The sequence below is a fragment of the Cynocephalus volans genome, chromosome 2 (genome assembly GCF_027409185.1).
Source record: "Cynocephalus volans isolate mCynVol1 chromosome 2, mCynVol1.pri, whole genome shotgun sequence".
Taxonomy (NCBI): Eukaryota; Metazoa; Chordata; class Mammalia; order Dermoptera; family Cynocephalidae; genus Cynocephalus; species Cynocephalus volans.
This window is the reverse complement of record NC_084461.1, coordinates 32800936-32816243: the sequence shown is the minus strand read 5'-3', so window position 1 is coordinate 32816243 and position 15308 is coordinate 32800936. Positions and strand designations below refer to the sequence as shown.

Genomic DNA, 15308 nt, shown 5'->3' with positions numbered 1-15308 from the left:
ATGTTAATAGAATAGCTTTGTGACTTTGGCAGTTGGAAAAGATTTCTTAAACTTGTCATAAAAGACACTTTAACAACTAAAGAAAAGATTGATGAATTAAACTATATGGGAATTAAGAACTTCAAGTAATCAAAAGACACCATTAAGAAAGAAAAAGGCAAGCTACAGAGTGAGAAAAATGTTTGTAGGACCTATATCCAGCAATGGGCTCATAGCCAGAATATATAGTATATAAAAATAACTACAGATCAATAAGAAAAAAGCAGGCAACCCAATTAAAAAGTGGCCAAAAGTTCTAGGAATTCCACAAAAGGAGATATCCAAATGGCCAGTAAGCATGTGACAAAGGTGCTCGACCTTGTTGTTCATTTGGGAAACACGCATTAAAACTATATAATCAATGCTATGTACAACCACCAGAATGGCTAAAACACCAGTTGCTGGTAAAGAGGAGCAACTGGAACTTTTATACACTACTGTTAGGAATATATAGGTTTGGAAAATTGTTAGGCAGTTACCTACCAAATGTGAACACAGGTGACCTGATAATTCTCCTCTCAGGTATATATCCAACAGAAATGTATTCACCAAAAAAACATTCAAGAATATTCATAGCAGCACCACTCCCAAGAGCCAGAAAACCAAATGTCTGTGAATAGAAGAGAGATGTAAATTTTGTATTACAAATGGAAGTGTTTTCATACAGTGATGAAAACAAAACAGTTACTAATGTGTAAGAACATGGGTGAATTTCACAAACATACTATTGAGCAAAAGAAGTCAGACACCAGTGTATATATTGTATTTTTCCATTTATATGAAGTTCAAGAACAGACAAAGCTATTACACTATGGTGATAGGAATTAGGATAGTGGGCATACTTGGGAAGGAGGGAGCAGGGGTAGCGACTGGGAGAGGGCAGTAAGGGAGCTTCTGGTGAGCTTGATTAACACTTGATTCCTGGTTTGAGTGGTAATCACACAAGTGTTCACTGAGCTGTTCATTAAAAATTTGTGCCTCTTCTGTGTGTGTGTTATACGTAAGTAAATATTTTACATGAAACACTCTTGCTCAATACTTAAAATTCTTGTAATGGTAATAACAACATTCAGTCATATGAAAACAGCCTATGAGTTCCATCAAGTCTGTACTTGTTTATTGATAAATGTGTGAGTGAATGGTGCTATCCTGAACATTTAAATTTCGAGACTTTGATAATATAACCCATATATTTACACAGTCACTAATTCTCTCATACCAAAGAGTAACTTGGTTTTTAAAATCAAGGCCAAATGATCTGCTAGTTTAGATAAAAATTTAGGGTTTTAAATACACTATCATTTAGAGTTAAGGAAACTGTTAATATCTAATGAGATATTTTCTTCTGCTTAGGGTTTGTGTTCGTTCTCGTTGTTGGGACGCATGTATGGTTGTGGATGGAGGAACTTCTTTTGAGTTTAATGATGGAGCAATTGCTTCAATGATGATCAAGAAAGAAGATGAGCTTCGGACTGTGCTTCTAGAGCAGTGAAGGATTTCTTCAGATGAGAAATTTGGATTACTATTTTTACTGCAAAAACAGACTACCAACCATAAAGCTACATTTTTTGGTTATTGTTGAGACTGGTTGCCTTTGGGCTCAAAGGTGACAAAGAAGGCGAGATTTGTATTCTTCTGTTCAATTCTGATAGAAATAAAGATGTGCACTGTGTAAGAAAGTGGATGGACTAAACTGATTAGAATTGATACCAGTGAAATTTCTGTATAACTTACAATTGGTAACCTAGAGTGCTGATATATTTTTAAATCTAGAGAGGCAGGCTTAAATAAAGGATTAAATGTTTAGCATTTGAAATTTAACTGTACAAGTGTTTTTTCCTTCCCTTTCCTTCTAACTTTGTGGAATTGGTCAAACCAAACACATATTTGATTAATGCATATTTTTTATAGTACATAAAAATCAAGATTTTTTAAAAAAGATTTTGATGATGATGATGATGATGGACAATTTTGATAAATCCTGACATTGACCTAATTGAAATAGGTGAATGTGTTTTTTATATGTACTAAGAATTTTCTAATTTCAGGACAATGTTATGACACTTTACTGATTTAAAAATTTCAAACAGTCACCAAAATGAATGTTTTCACTTGACTTTCGTTTTGGTTAATTTCAACAATGCTAGGTGAAATAATATATATTGGGAAAAAATCATGATGCTCTTGTTACAAATGTATAAATTATCCAGTAGCTATTTTAGTTCAGACAATTTTTTAAAAGTGATTTGAGTCTAATAGGTTTCTTCCATCTTTAAAATTCTCTAACATGAATTCAATGACTAAAAGGATGAACTGAATTGATTAGACATGTTCTTTTGGGAATCTGGTAAAATATTTAAAAAATATTTTCATCTAGTATTAGTATTGCCAGAAAGAGAATGGATTCTTTAGTAAATATGTAAAACACGGTAGTTTTGGAATTGCCTTACTTGGTATTGTGGTGATTTTCACTTAGCTATTGTTCTAAGTTTTACATAGTTAGCTTTGTAGGATAAATTATAGTTTTCCTTCTTCCTCATTATGAGAATTTATTTTTAGAGGAGATTATTTTTATCAAATTCTTGGTCTACTAATAGTAAGTAACCCTAGAATTTTCACCAAAAAGATCCTGTTGCTGCATAATGTAACACTTGGTATTCTCATGCCATTTTATCACTTGCTGGTGAAAATTTTTTTCAATCGTTGACAAATATTTATTGGACATCTACTCTGTGCCATGTACTAATCTGTCAGGTGCTCAATATACATTGATGAATGAAACAGACTATCCTTTTAGAATTTGAGCCTAGTGAACTCAGAAGTAGATTCTGTGAAAGCTAGGAAGTACTCATATAGTCAAATTGGGTGCTCTTAGTTTTGCCAACATTTAATATATTGTTATCAGATTTGTTTATAAATGTTAGTGTACAGAGGTAATCTAAGTTTTGATGTATATCCAGAAGAATCTTTTTATCTTTGTTAAGTGTATCTGCATAAATACTGATAGCAAAGAGTTTATGTGATGGATCAGATAGAAAGCAAATAAAATTAGTGTTTTCCCAGAGCTGGATCTAGTTTCTAGTTTGATTTTTTTTTAAAATGATACATGTAATATCATTTTACAAAGAAATAAAATTTCACACTATAGAAACTCCCCTAACAGATCTAAAATACCTTCTTGAAAAAAATGCCAGCTCCATCCTTAATATGTCAAGGAAATCTGATTGTCAAAATGCTACCATACATCTGTTAATATGTAACACATTCATGGGTAACCTGTTGTGTAAAACTGTTCATAAGCCATATTTAAAAAGGCTTAAAAATACATAATGTGCCCCATCTGTGATGTAACTTCTAACATTTCTATTCTGTGGTGGGATTTACTTGTGAGAGATGAGAGGCAGAAGATGTTAGAATAGCAAAATTATTTTTATGACTGAGTTAACCTTTTAATGGCAACTATATGTCAATTAAATTAAATCATTGTTATCTCTTATTTACTTCATTTTATTTCCTTAACTCTTATCGGTCATTATTTGCAAACCAAGTTTTCCCAAAATGTTGTGTGTCAAAAGTCTTTTTCCCCACTGCTATGTATTCAGTGCCCTGTTTACTTCACTTACTGCTAATAGTTGGCACAGAATGATTTGTTATTTTAATCAGAGGGTAAATGTATTAGTCCATTTCTGTTGCTTATAACAAGATACACAGAATTGGGTACTTTTTAAGAAAACAAAATTGCTTACACTTTTGGAGGCTGGGAATTCTACAGTGCAGGAAAAATATCTAGTGAGGGTCTTAGTGGTGGTGACAGTGCCCCAGGGGTCTCATTGCAGAAAATGGCGGAGCAGAGAAAGCAAGATAGTTCCTTATGCACTCTTTTAAAATTCTCAGAACCACACCCCTGACCACCATTTTTAATCCATTCACTATAGCATGGTCCTACAATCTAATCACCTCTTCAAGGCCCTACCTTTCAGTCACCATGATAGGATTTCTCACCCTCTTAACACTGTCATATTGGGGGTCAAGTTTTGGAGGGACACTCAGTCCAAGGCATTACTTACCTGACTCTTCAAATAATTTTGACTTAATATTTTTGATGTTCCATATGTGTTTATATTCACAGCCCCAGTACATCAAATCCTATTACATGTTTTACTAAATGGATAACCTTCATGTACAAAAACTTTACACTGATTCACTTTTTAAATAAGCAGAAAGATAGAGCCAATTATTTTTATTGCAAAATATTCACTAGAGTTGAAAAAGTTGTCAAATATAAATTTAAGGATATATTATCTATTGTTCAGCTGTGAAAGTAACAATGTAAATTGAAAATTTAAATCACTAATCCATTACATTGTACCAATATAGTTTATGCATCTTTATACTTAAGGGCAGTATCTATGAAGACAGTTGTGCAAAAAGATCCCAGGGATAATGTAACATCTAAATAATATAATGAAAACAAACATATATAGTGGTCATGGGGGGGGGGATAAGAGTAAATATATTGCTGAACTGCTGAACTAAAGATTAGTTCAATTTCATTTCTTCAAATACAGTTTATTCTCGACTTTAACATTAAAAATAGGAGAGATTAGAAAATAAGTCAGTGAGAAGGCTTATTAAGTTTCAACATTAAAGAATTTTTTTGTTTTAAAGTCTTGTGGGCTTTAAAGCACAGTTTTAAGAACTCACTGACTAAACGAGGAGCTAAAGAAATAAAAATAGGAAGGAATATTTTAAGTATTATTTAAAAATGAAATACCTTAAATATAGTGATTTTAATGCTCAAAAGTACATTTAGATATTTTGGTATCTACTTTGAGAAATATCAAAGTATCAGCATTTTAATATGTAGATTCACTAAAACAAATAATAAAGTAAAACAATAATAAAGCAAAACAATTCCATAAAATTAGTACAGGCTTTTAGGGCTTTAAGCAATACTCTTGAAGAGTTATTAGCCTCTTGTTGAAGAGACCTTTTTGATTTCCTGGAGTATTTGGCTAGGTGGGGAGGGTAAGAAGTGTGGGTGTGAAAGAAGAGGTTGCCTTTTTGCTTATTGCAGGGTTAGGGTACCCAGTGACTTTCTAGTTTGCCCAGTCAAGGGTCCAAGAGAGGGTAAAGTGACAGCAGTGCAAATGGAAAAGGAGAAAGTTGTTAACATCTGGCTTTCTTTTTATGATTTTATATGCCTCTTAGTGGAAGAACACAATATTATTATTTCCTTGCTAAAAAGAGAACTTGATAATACAAATCTCTATAGCAGAGTTTCTCAACACTGGCACCACTGACATTTTGAACCAGGTAATTCTTTGTTGTGGGGGGCTGTCCTGTGTCACGGGATGGTTAGCAGCATCCTTAGTTTCTACTGGCTAGATGCCAGTAACACCTCTCTACTTATGACAACTGAAAATGTCTTCAGATGTTACCAAATGTCTCCTGGGGGTTGCAAAATCACCCTTGCTCTAGAACTTTTTGCTTCTAGATCTAACTACCAGTTTATGGGAATAGGGGACAGATTAACCTATTAAGTGTCTCTCCAGGGATGACATCGGCAAAATGCAGAACATGGAACACAGGACAAATGACCTAGTTTCTTCAATAAATCAATTGTAAGGGGGAAAAAAAAGGGAGAGGACCCAAAGATCAACACTTAGAAAATGTCAAACATTCAAATCAAATGCAAGGTATGGACCATGTTTGGAGCCTGATCACAACAAACTCAGGTAAGAAAACACTTGAGACAACTAGGGAATTTTCAACATATCCTGATATTTAATGCTTCAGAATTAATTCAGGAGAATCTCTATATTTTAGAGTTATATAGTAAAATATTTATGAAATTATAGGTCTGGGTTTTGCTTCAGAATAATCTGGGGGGAAGGAGGTGGGCAAAATGGTTGAGCTCATGGATAAAGTGAGATTGGCCAGGAGTTAATGATTGTTGAAAGTGGATGATGGAGTTCATATTCTTTTTGCTTCTATATGATATTTTTTATCATTAAAAGCAAAAAAAAAAAAAAAAATGAGGCATAGTAGTGATAATGTAAAAAAAGAATCAACAAAACTGGGTGATAATTAAGAATCACCATTCCACCATCTGAATGGACAGATTTCAAAAGGAATTTAATTCCTGGAAGACCTCTGGGCACAGGGTAAACTCTTCAAATGGTTTCTGAATGACAGTAAAATACACAGTACAAGCTGATCAAGTCTGTATTTAAAGATATTACCAACTGACTTTTATTGATAGTACTTGACTATCACATTAGTCACTTGAATTCAAATGTTTTATAAATAAGTCATTACTTTTGGAAGCACTTCCAAGGTAATAATAAGCCAGTATTTAGCACCTTTTCAAAAAATATTATAAACTATCATTTTAATTTGACAATAAGCACATGAAGTAGACAGGTCTGTTTTGCAGGGTCTTTTTTAGAGGCCTCTGAGCCAAATGGCATACTACACTGAATGCTTTCTAATTTTAACCACAGTACTTAGAAAAAAAAGGAATACAACTCAACTGAAGTACTTGTTTTTATAAAAATGTGCTTTATTGTAAAACAAGTCTATAAAAGTAGAAATCACATACAAAAATACAGATTACTCTGACATGTTGGCAAAATAGCTTATGGCTGGACTTGAGTTTGGCAGTACGGTATGTTTGAGGGCATCCAGAAGTCAAAGTCCAACTGGTTCCTATTACCAGCCCTTGTCACTAATCTGTAAACAATAATTTCAAGTAGTATTTAGCACTTTTTAACTAAGAAATCAAAGCCATAATCATTTCCTGTGTAACACTACTTTAAAATGGTCTTCCTTAGGTTTGAGCAGATAAGGGCACTTCATACTATTGTTTCTACTTTTAAAAGTTTTGATTAAAAAAAGGAAAAAAGTTAATGTGACTAAAAATGATGGGTTAGGCATTTTTTTGTTGTTACATATTGAACATATGGGGAGGCCATCAATTTAAATAAACTAGTTTTTTGTGATTTTAAAGAGCAGAACCTAATTTTTTTGCTCTTTATCAGTTTTTTTGTGTGTGTTTTTGGCAGCTGGCCATTAAGGGGATCTGAACTGTCGACCTTGGTGTTATCAACATCATGCTCTAACCAACTGAGCTAAATGGACAGCCCCTATGTACCAGTTTAAAAAAAAAAAAAAAAAATCACTAGTTCTATCAAAAGGTTCAACACCTGGAGTCTTAACTCTTACGTAGGTAAAAGTAGTGCTTACTGCTCTCAAACTGCATGGAACATATACCTGCTTCTAGTGTGTATCTTTGATTAAAAGGAACATGAAGTTCTTCTCTGGGAACTTTAAGTCCAGTAATCTTATGAAATGGATAATTTCAAATCATTATTATGAGAGAACATTTAAAAAAAAAGACAATTTAAAATACTTGATTTCAGAATAATAAAAAAATAACCTCAAGAACCTCAGCGCTAAAGGAAAACAGCAGGTGATTTCAGTTCAGAATTCTTCCACTCAACTTTTCAATAGAGACCAACTGGGTTAATACCAACTTCCTAAAACAAAGCAAGTCATATAAAAAGCTAGAAAATGCACATTAACATAATTTGATTATAAAGTTAGAAAACCACAATTATTATTTCTTCACCTAATTTAGAATTCTGGGAACATAGTACATCAACAAACATTAAAGGATACTTCAAATTAACCTGTCATAGGAAAAACTGCCTCTTGAGCCTTCAAATCCTATACCAATTCTATGCCTCTGATTGTTTTTTTTTGCTTGTTTTTTATTTAGGTTTTAAGGTAAATTACATGAAAATCTATAGGCAAAATTGTAATGCGTTTTTTTCCCTTTTTTTATCCCCAGGAGAGATTGCCTCAAATGCTACTATCCTATGATTCTCTTTCAGCTCACAATACAAATAGCTTATTCTTTCAAGCTATGTCTTATAAAGCAATGCTGAAAAATTAAATAGATAAAAGTTACCATACAGGCTATGAAGATTGTTTGCCAGTGGAAATTTTTAAGCTTGATTCTAAATAGGCTTAATAAAAAAAGCACCTGGAAAAAGGTGGCTCAAATTTTGTTCTTATCTTGAAATTATAGGCTCACTCTCCTAAAATTTCAAAAGGCCTACAACTTAGACTCTTAAGGGCAAAGCAGGGAGAAGCTTTTACAGTCATTTCAAAAAAAGCAACTCTTCATACTTTTCCCTTTCAATGGTTCTCTAATATACTTGCAGGATGAAGGCAAAGAGAAAACCAAGAATAAAACTAGCTGAGTGCTCCAGCAATTGGGTTTCCTGCCTATTTTCCCCATTCCAAAGAAAAGAGGAGACATCATCCCACAATAAATGCATCATAGACAACTGGGCTTTTGCACTGTCAGTCGGCATTTGATGCCCCATATCTCCTGGTTCTTTTTGTTGCCAATGGTTGGCCTGGCAATGGTGGTGAAATGAGAGCAATTAATCTGGAGATGAGGCAGGGCTTCCTTTAACAGTTGAAGGGTACCTTCTGGCACGATTCCAAAAACTTGCAGTGTTTTTAGTGTGGGAATGTCTCCAAGTTCACTGGAAAGGAAGAAAGAGACTTTCAGAGTAGCAGTATCTATAGAAACTGTTTGTCTAGGGCTATGTCACCCAATTTTTACAATTTGTATCATATTCTATGAAATGCAACCTGAAAACATAATTTGCAATAAACGATTTGAGAAAATACCAAAGGTGAATCAAACTGTAAAGCACAGACCATATAGCTTGAGCGACATGGCCTTAGGAAACACGCCAGTGCATTTTGTTGAATGAGGCTTGTAACAACCTTAGAAAACTGAGATTTATTTAAATCTCAACAACAACAACAAAAAAACCCCGACCATTACTGATTTATACTGTGATCTGAGAGGGGTTACTGTGTTGTGAGAAGCAGCTAGCAAACTAGAGATGGTAAAAGTAAATATTTATTGTGAGGTCAGCTGGAACCACCATAGGTTACTCGCAATTTAAGGATATGGACTTGACCTTTATTTGAACTAGGCTGTTTCTCAAAAGGAGATGTCAGCAGGGTTTGATAACTTCTTAATAATTGTTCACAGTCAACAAGTCTATTATGTGTGATGAAACCAGCTAGTGGCTTCCCTAAGATATTTTAGACAGGGTTATGTAGTTGGGTGCAGATGGGGAAAAGGGGTGACCAATGACACCTTTATAGAAGCCAACAGCCATCTTACTTCTCTATATATTACTATTTTTTTCTGTTACAGATAGGCTAATCCTCTTCTTAGGTAATTCATATTAGGGGAGATACAACTGTCAATAGTGAAATTCTGGTTTACAAAAAAGGGAGCCTATTTACCCAAAGTAAATACCTTTTGGTTTTGGTAATGATTCTTTGTAACTCAGATTTATGTGCCTAGAAATTCATCTCTCTGATCTGTATTTGCTCCAGGTTGGGACACAAAGTACAAAGTCTCAGGAAAGGGAACATTTGTTTTGGAATTTAAACAAAATCCCACTGCAGATTAGTGAATACACCAATTATCTAGAGTCAGAAGCATCCTGTATATTTTCACATTCTTAATAGTTACTTAAAAAAAAACCCAACTTTCCTTGTAGTAACTGTCACCTGGCCTATAACCTTTCTTCCTTTCAGCCTATCCCATATACCAATGTTCAAGGCATCCCCCTAAAGCCTAGCTCAGATTATGTCATTCACTGGCTCCAAAACCTTTGATGCTTCCCTTGTGTTTATGAAACCCAGACTGTTCGGCTGGCCATAAGACCTTAAAGTGTGTCACCTGCTCCTCTGGTCATCTCACTGCCACTCTAAATGTATGTATTCTACGTTCCACAAAGTGTTTTAGACACCACAGATGTTTAATATATTTTAGCTGAATACAAGATGAAGGGTAATTTAGAAAATAGAAACACAAACCAAATAAACATGCTTATTCATAAGGATCATAATATAATCTGGAAGTCAAAACAGATTAAAAGAAAATCAGGAAGAACAAACTGCTTTTGTTCTTAAATTAATTTCTGGAATGTAGAAACAGGAGCATAAAAGAGAGGTCCCAATACACAGATGTTTGTACTTATATCACTTAAGAAGATAGCAATCCCACACTAACTGAATCCCTCACGTGAAATTTGAGTATGAGAACTTTGCAATAACCATAAGATTTCCGATTCTGGCATATCCAAATTAGCCAAATTGTGAGTCATTCTGTAGTGGACAATATTTAAGACAAGAAACTATGGGTGGGAGTAAGAAAAAGAGGTATGACATGTGGCAGAGGAGGAATGTTCTTGCAATAGTGGTGGGAAAGAGATTTGGTGAGGAACAAAATTACACCAGACTCTTAGAGCACATCTGGGTGTTATACGTGAGAAGGGATGATGGATGAAGGACCAGTTCCCAAGTCAAAAAACCAGGAAATCTTTACAATTTTAAGGGGGGCAGGCGGGGAAGCCTTGTTATGGGCACTATCTACAACACAAAGAACAAATTTACAATATCTCTTTGAAACTACAGTGGAAGCGACTGAAAAGCAAACTAAAGGATAGTAAATAGAAATTAATAGTGTAAGAGCCATTACTTCTAATTTAAGTGTAAAATGACATTGATAATGGCATATCTTTGTTTAATCTTAGTAAATAAAAGATATTTACAACCTCTTTCATAGGTTTACTCCTCACCTTATCTACATAATCCTGTTTTCCTTATAAAATCTTAAAGGCCTCAGTTACAAATTCTTCTACCATAGGAGTTTTTAGTCTCTCCTAATCTCAGATTAATTTACTATCTCCACTTGGGTTTCTTGAGTGAAAAATAGGGAGTAATTAGAAGAAACTTTAGACATTGAGAATAAGACCAATTAAGGAGTAAGGGAATAAATACAATGGAGATAGGTCCTGAGGAAAAAAAAAAAAAAAAAACCTTACAGTTTCTCAAGTATTTTAAAACATTATTACAATAGAAAGACACTCAAATTTTATTTTCCCACTTAAGAAATAAATAGCCTTAAATCCTTTATCCATAGATGACTCTGGAAATTACTCTTGAGGGATCCTGGAATTTTTATTATGAATTTCAAATACATTAGCTGCCAGAATGAATGAATTAGAGGGAAAGACATTTTATCTTGAGAGACTTAAGAATAGGGTATTAAGAAACTCATCTTGAAGAATTCACAAGATAAATCAGTGTGCTATTTACACAATGCCTAAAGAAACATACTCTTTTACCTTAGAGTTCAAGGACAGTATCTTCTTGTTTTTGCTCTGTTCTGATGGTATGACTGGTAACTAAACTCATGATTCCCCTGTTTCTCTTATTTCAGGGTAAAATTTAGACAAATACATAATTATAATGCAGTGAAGGTTCACACCTAGGTCTGTGACTTCAGGCCCATGCTCTTAACCACTAATTCACACTGCCTGCAGATATTACAATTGCTCTTATCGCTATAAACCCACTGGATAAGATTATTAACATGCGAGGGCTCACAGCCTTCTCCTAGCCTTTGCTTGAGAAAAAGCATTTGGGTTATTACCTGCTTAGCTTCTTTCTGCAGTGAAGTAACAAAAGCAAGACACATGGATAGATTCTCTTGAGAAAAGCAACCAGAAAGTTATCACCACACTCCCCAGGGGGCTGCACAGGCAAAGAGGCGGGAGCCCAGATGGCAAGGACAGGAAAGAATGGATGACAGAGAAACCTCTTTGGATAGACGCTAGAGGCTTCTAGGAGTTCTGGATGCTAGAAAATAGAGAGGGCAGCAATTTTAATAAGAGTTCCATGTATATGAATTTAGACCCCAACATTTGAGAGACATGGAAATAAATACTGGCATACTTTAAGGCAGTACTTTTCCAAATGAGATACCAGCTCAGGCCCTGAGCCCTGAGATGAATTACAATGATTAATTAAAAAACACAATGATCAGACTTCCTAATTCTACTAGTTAACCCTACAGCTAAGGTATTTGATTTATTCATTAATTCTTGAAGCTAACTTATAAGATCCAAACCATTAATTTCAGGACTAAATAAGTGCTTTGTTCAAAGTCACCACCCTTCCTAGGTAGGAACCCCAAACTAAACTTCCTTCATTTGTATAGTGAGCTAAACAAGGTCAGCAGCCTCTTTCGGGGCATATTGCCTGTAATAAGAAAGAAGGGTGCCTGACCAAGTCCAAGTTACTGATCTCTTGTGGTTTTCAAGAAAACTGCTATAAATTTACATTTGACATTAGGAAGATTTTTTTCAGTCTTTTGGGATGAAATAAAGGCAACCATTTTAAAAATGAAGAGATGATATTATTCTGAAGATGACTTGGGTACAGTGCTTCCTAAAAGGAAGATGGACTAGATTGCTTTGTTCTTTGCACTCCCTTGATTTTGCGGAAGTTGCTGAGCAGGTGAAACTACCCTTGTATGAGCCACCAGATTAGATACAGACTATTTTACATCTGTCCAGGAGACCTTGGATCTAGGTCTAGCTCAGCCAGTAACTCACCATCAGGTCTGGATAAGTCACTTCACTCTTTTGGATCTTAATCCCCCCTGTTCAAAGAGAGCATCAGACTCTTGCAACATATGCCACCTTCATGCCTTTATTCTTCCCAGTCCTTCACCAAGCAGGACATACATCACTAGAAGATTACAGAACTTTTTCTCTAAGCACAGATAAAAGCTTTTGGAATCAACTGAAGTTGATTTGAAAAATTTGGAAAATAAACCAACCCACATTGGGTCTGCCTCCCCACTTATACTTGAGTTCCCTGGAGGTTAAAGCTGTCTTCTACTTCTTTTGCAAGTCCTCCACAGATACTATTACGGTATTCTAGTATTTACAACTGCTTACAGCTAATAAATGCTCAGTGGACGATCTCTGTCAACTCAACTTTACCAGATATTTTAAGCCAAAAACTCTGCCTTGGTTTTTTTACTTTGCTGGTCTTTCCTAGACAGCTGGTGGTACACTAATATTAAAGTTTAAGTTTTAAACATCTGCTATTACTAACAACAATGGATTTTAGTACCAAGTGGCATCTCTGTTGGTCCCTGTCTTCCACTAGCATTAAAAACAAAATATACTTACAGTAAAGTTTCAGGTATTATATCATAGCATCGACTGAGTGATAGGTGTTGGAGGTAGTTGAGCTGGTAAAATTCCTGAAAGCAGTCATTCTTTAGCATGACACTATCACTGTAACAGAGCAGAAGAAAAGACATTCAAAACCACCCACTGATCCTAGATGGAAAAGACAGAAATAGTCTACTGCTTTGTTTCCTCAATTCAACATTAAGGTCCTTTCCCCATTCAGTGAGCAATCAAGATTTTTCAACTTTTAATCTAAAACAAACAAACAAAAAAATACCTTAAGTCTAGGTGGACAAGATTGGGGCATCTTCTAACTAAGGTAGAGACATCTAGGAAAAACAAACAAGTAAACACAATGGTCACTATTAAATGAGGAACAAGACAAGGATATTTGCTATCATGACTATCATTTAACATTGTGCTGAAAGTTCAGGACAATGAGATTAGAGTTGCACACAATTATTAAGAGAAAACAAAATGATCATCTTGGCATATATAATTTTCTACCCAGAAAATCCAAGAGAATCACCTGAAGAAAGAACTATTGGAAATGTTAAGAGAGCTGTATAAAATGACTGGTTAACAACAATTCATAGCTTATTCTATGTATCAGCAATAACTGACTGGGAAAAAAAGAAGAAGAAAAAAAAAAATCCCATACACAACAGCAAAAAGCAAAATCAAATACCAGTATGTATAAACAAATAATGCATATAAAAGTGGCACTTCAAACCAATGAGGGAAATGATGAATTATTAAAACAACAATGTTGCTACCACAACTGGAAAAAATTACTTCTCCAGTGCAAATGATACAGCCAAATAAATTCCACGTATATTGAAAAGTTCTAATGCAAAAATATGGGTATTTATGGAATCTTGAGATAGGTAAGGCATTTCTAAACATAAAAGAAAATATAGAGGGGACACAAAATTTACGACATAAAATTTTTAAAGCTCTACCATGTTAAAACAAAAAGTATCAGAAAACTGGGAATAAATGTTTTCAATGTATATTAAACAGAGAGTTAATAGTCTTATATAAGGAGGAAAAAAGATAACAGGAAATAGAAAATGAGCAAAGAACATGAACAGACCTAATTTGCAAAATACAGAGATAGTAAAAATGGAACAAGAAATACTAAATAATATTAGAAATATTACTTTTTGGCCATCAAATGAAAAAAATTCTATTATAATACCTAGAATTGGTTAAGTATAATAAAGCAGGTCCCCCCTACACTAGAAGTGGATATTTAATTTTATGTGCAGACTTTCGAGGTTGAGTTTTTTTTTTAAAAAGTATTCAGAGCATTACACACTTTGCCTGGTCCAGTAATTGCACTTGTAGAAAAATAATGATGCGCATGAACATATTCATTATAGCAAGTTATAATAGACCCTCTTCCAACTAGTTCAATATGTTCACTTCCATCCATTCCATTAATACAATGCTAATAATTGTTATTAAAAAGCTTTTCAGTAACATTTCATGATGTGAAAAAACACTAGGAGATATTGTATAGTGAAAACAAAACAAGCAATGCATTATAATCTCAACTGAGTCAAAACACACAAACTCACATTTACACACAAACATACAGAAGAAAGGTGGAAAAAGGCTAGAAGGAAATATACAAAAATGTTAACTGCAGTTATCAAGGGTGTTGTGATTATAGATAACTTTTCAGAATTTGGAAGAAAGTCACATGAGCTACTCTGTAATCAGAAAGTGAATCAATAACTGTTATTTATTTAAAACAATAGGCAAACTTCATTAACATGTGAGGTTTTTTTTTTCTTTCTCACAGCTATATCTTTGGCCACATCCCTTCCCCTAAATTCTGAACTTGCGTTTTTTTTTTTTGTTGTCCTTTTTGTGACTGGCCACACCGCGCTCAGCCAGTGAGTGCACCAGCCATCCCTATATAGGATCCGAACCTGCGGCGGGAGCGCTGCTGCGCTCCCAGCGCCGCACTCTCCCAAGTGCGCCACAGGGTCGGCCCTGAACTTAAACGTTTTTGACTGCATCCTCAACATACCTACTTGGATGTGTGATAAACATTCAAACTTATGTCTAAAACCAAATACTCAGTTTCTCCCCTAAATCTGCTCCTTCCCTATAGTCTTTCCTATCTCGGTAAGTGATATTTCATGGATTCAGTTGCTAAGGCCA

General features: G+C 34.5%; 2 protein-coding genes across 3 annotated transcripts in view; one reads left to right on the top strand and one right to left on the bottom strand.

The window, feature by feature from the left end:
• Window positions 1-3535, top strand: part of NADK2 (NAD kinase 2, mitochondrial) — a 43256-nt gene extending 39721 nt beyond the window's left edge. For both annotated transcript variants that reach the window (XM_063085867.1, XM_063085866.1), the window contains one exon: window positions 1393-3535. In XM_063085867.1, coding sequence (XP_062941937.1) covers window positions 1393-1531 — 139 coding nt within the window. In that variant the 3' untranslated portion in view covers window positions 1532-3535. The remainder of the gene's footprint in view (window positions 1-1392) is intronic.
• Window positions 3536-8386: 4851 nt separating this feature from the next.
• The window catches only part of SKP2 (S-phase kinase associated protein 2), a 29327-nt gene continuing 22405 nt past the window's right edge, over window positions 8387-15308 (bottom strand). The window contains exons 8-10 of the mRNA XM_063088042.1: window positions 13411-13462; window positions 13131-13238; window positions 8387-8600 (exon numbers count right to left, since the gene is read on the bottom strand). Of these exons, the coding sequence (XP_062944112.1) occupies window positions 8387-8600; window positions 13131-13238; window positions 13411-13462 (374 nt within the window). The remainder of the gene's footprint in view (window positions 8601-13130; window positions 13239-13410; window positions 13463-15308) is intronic.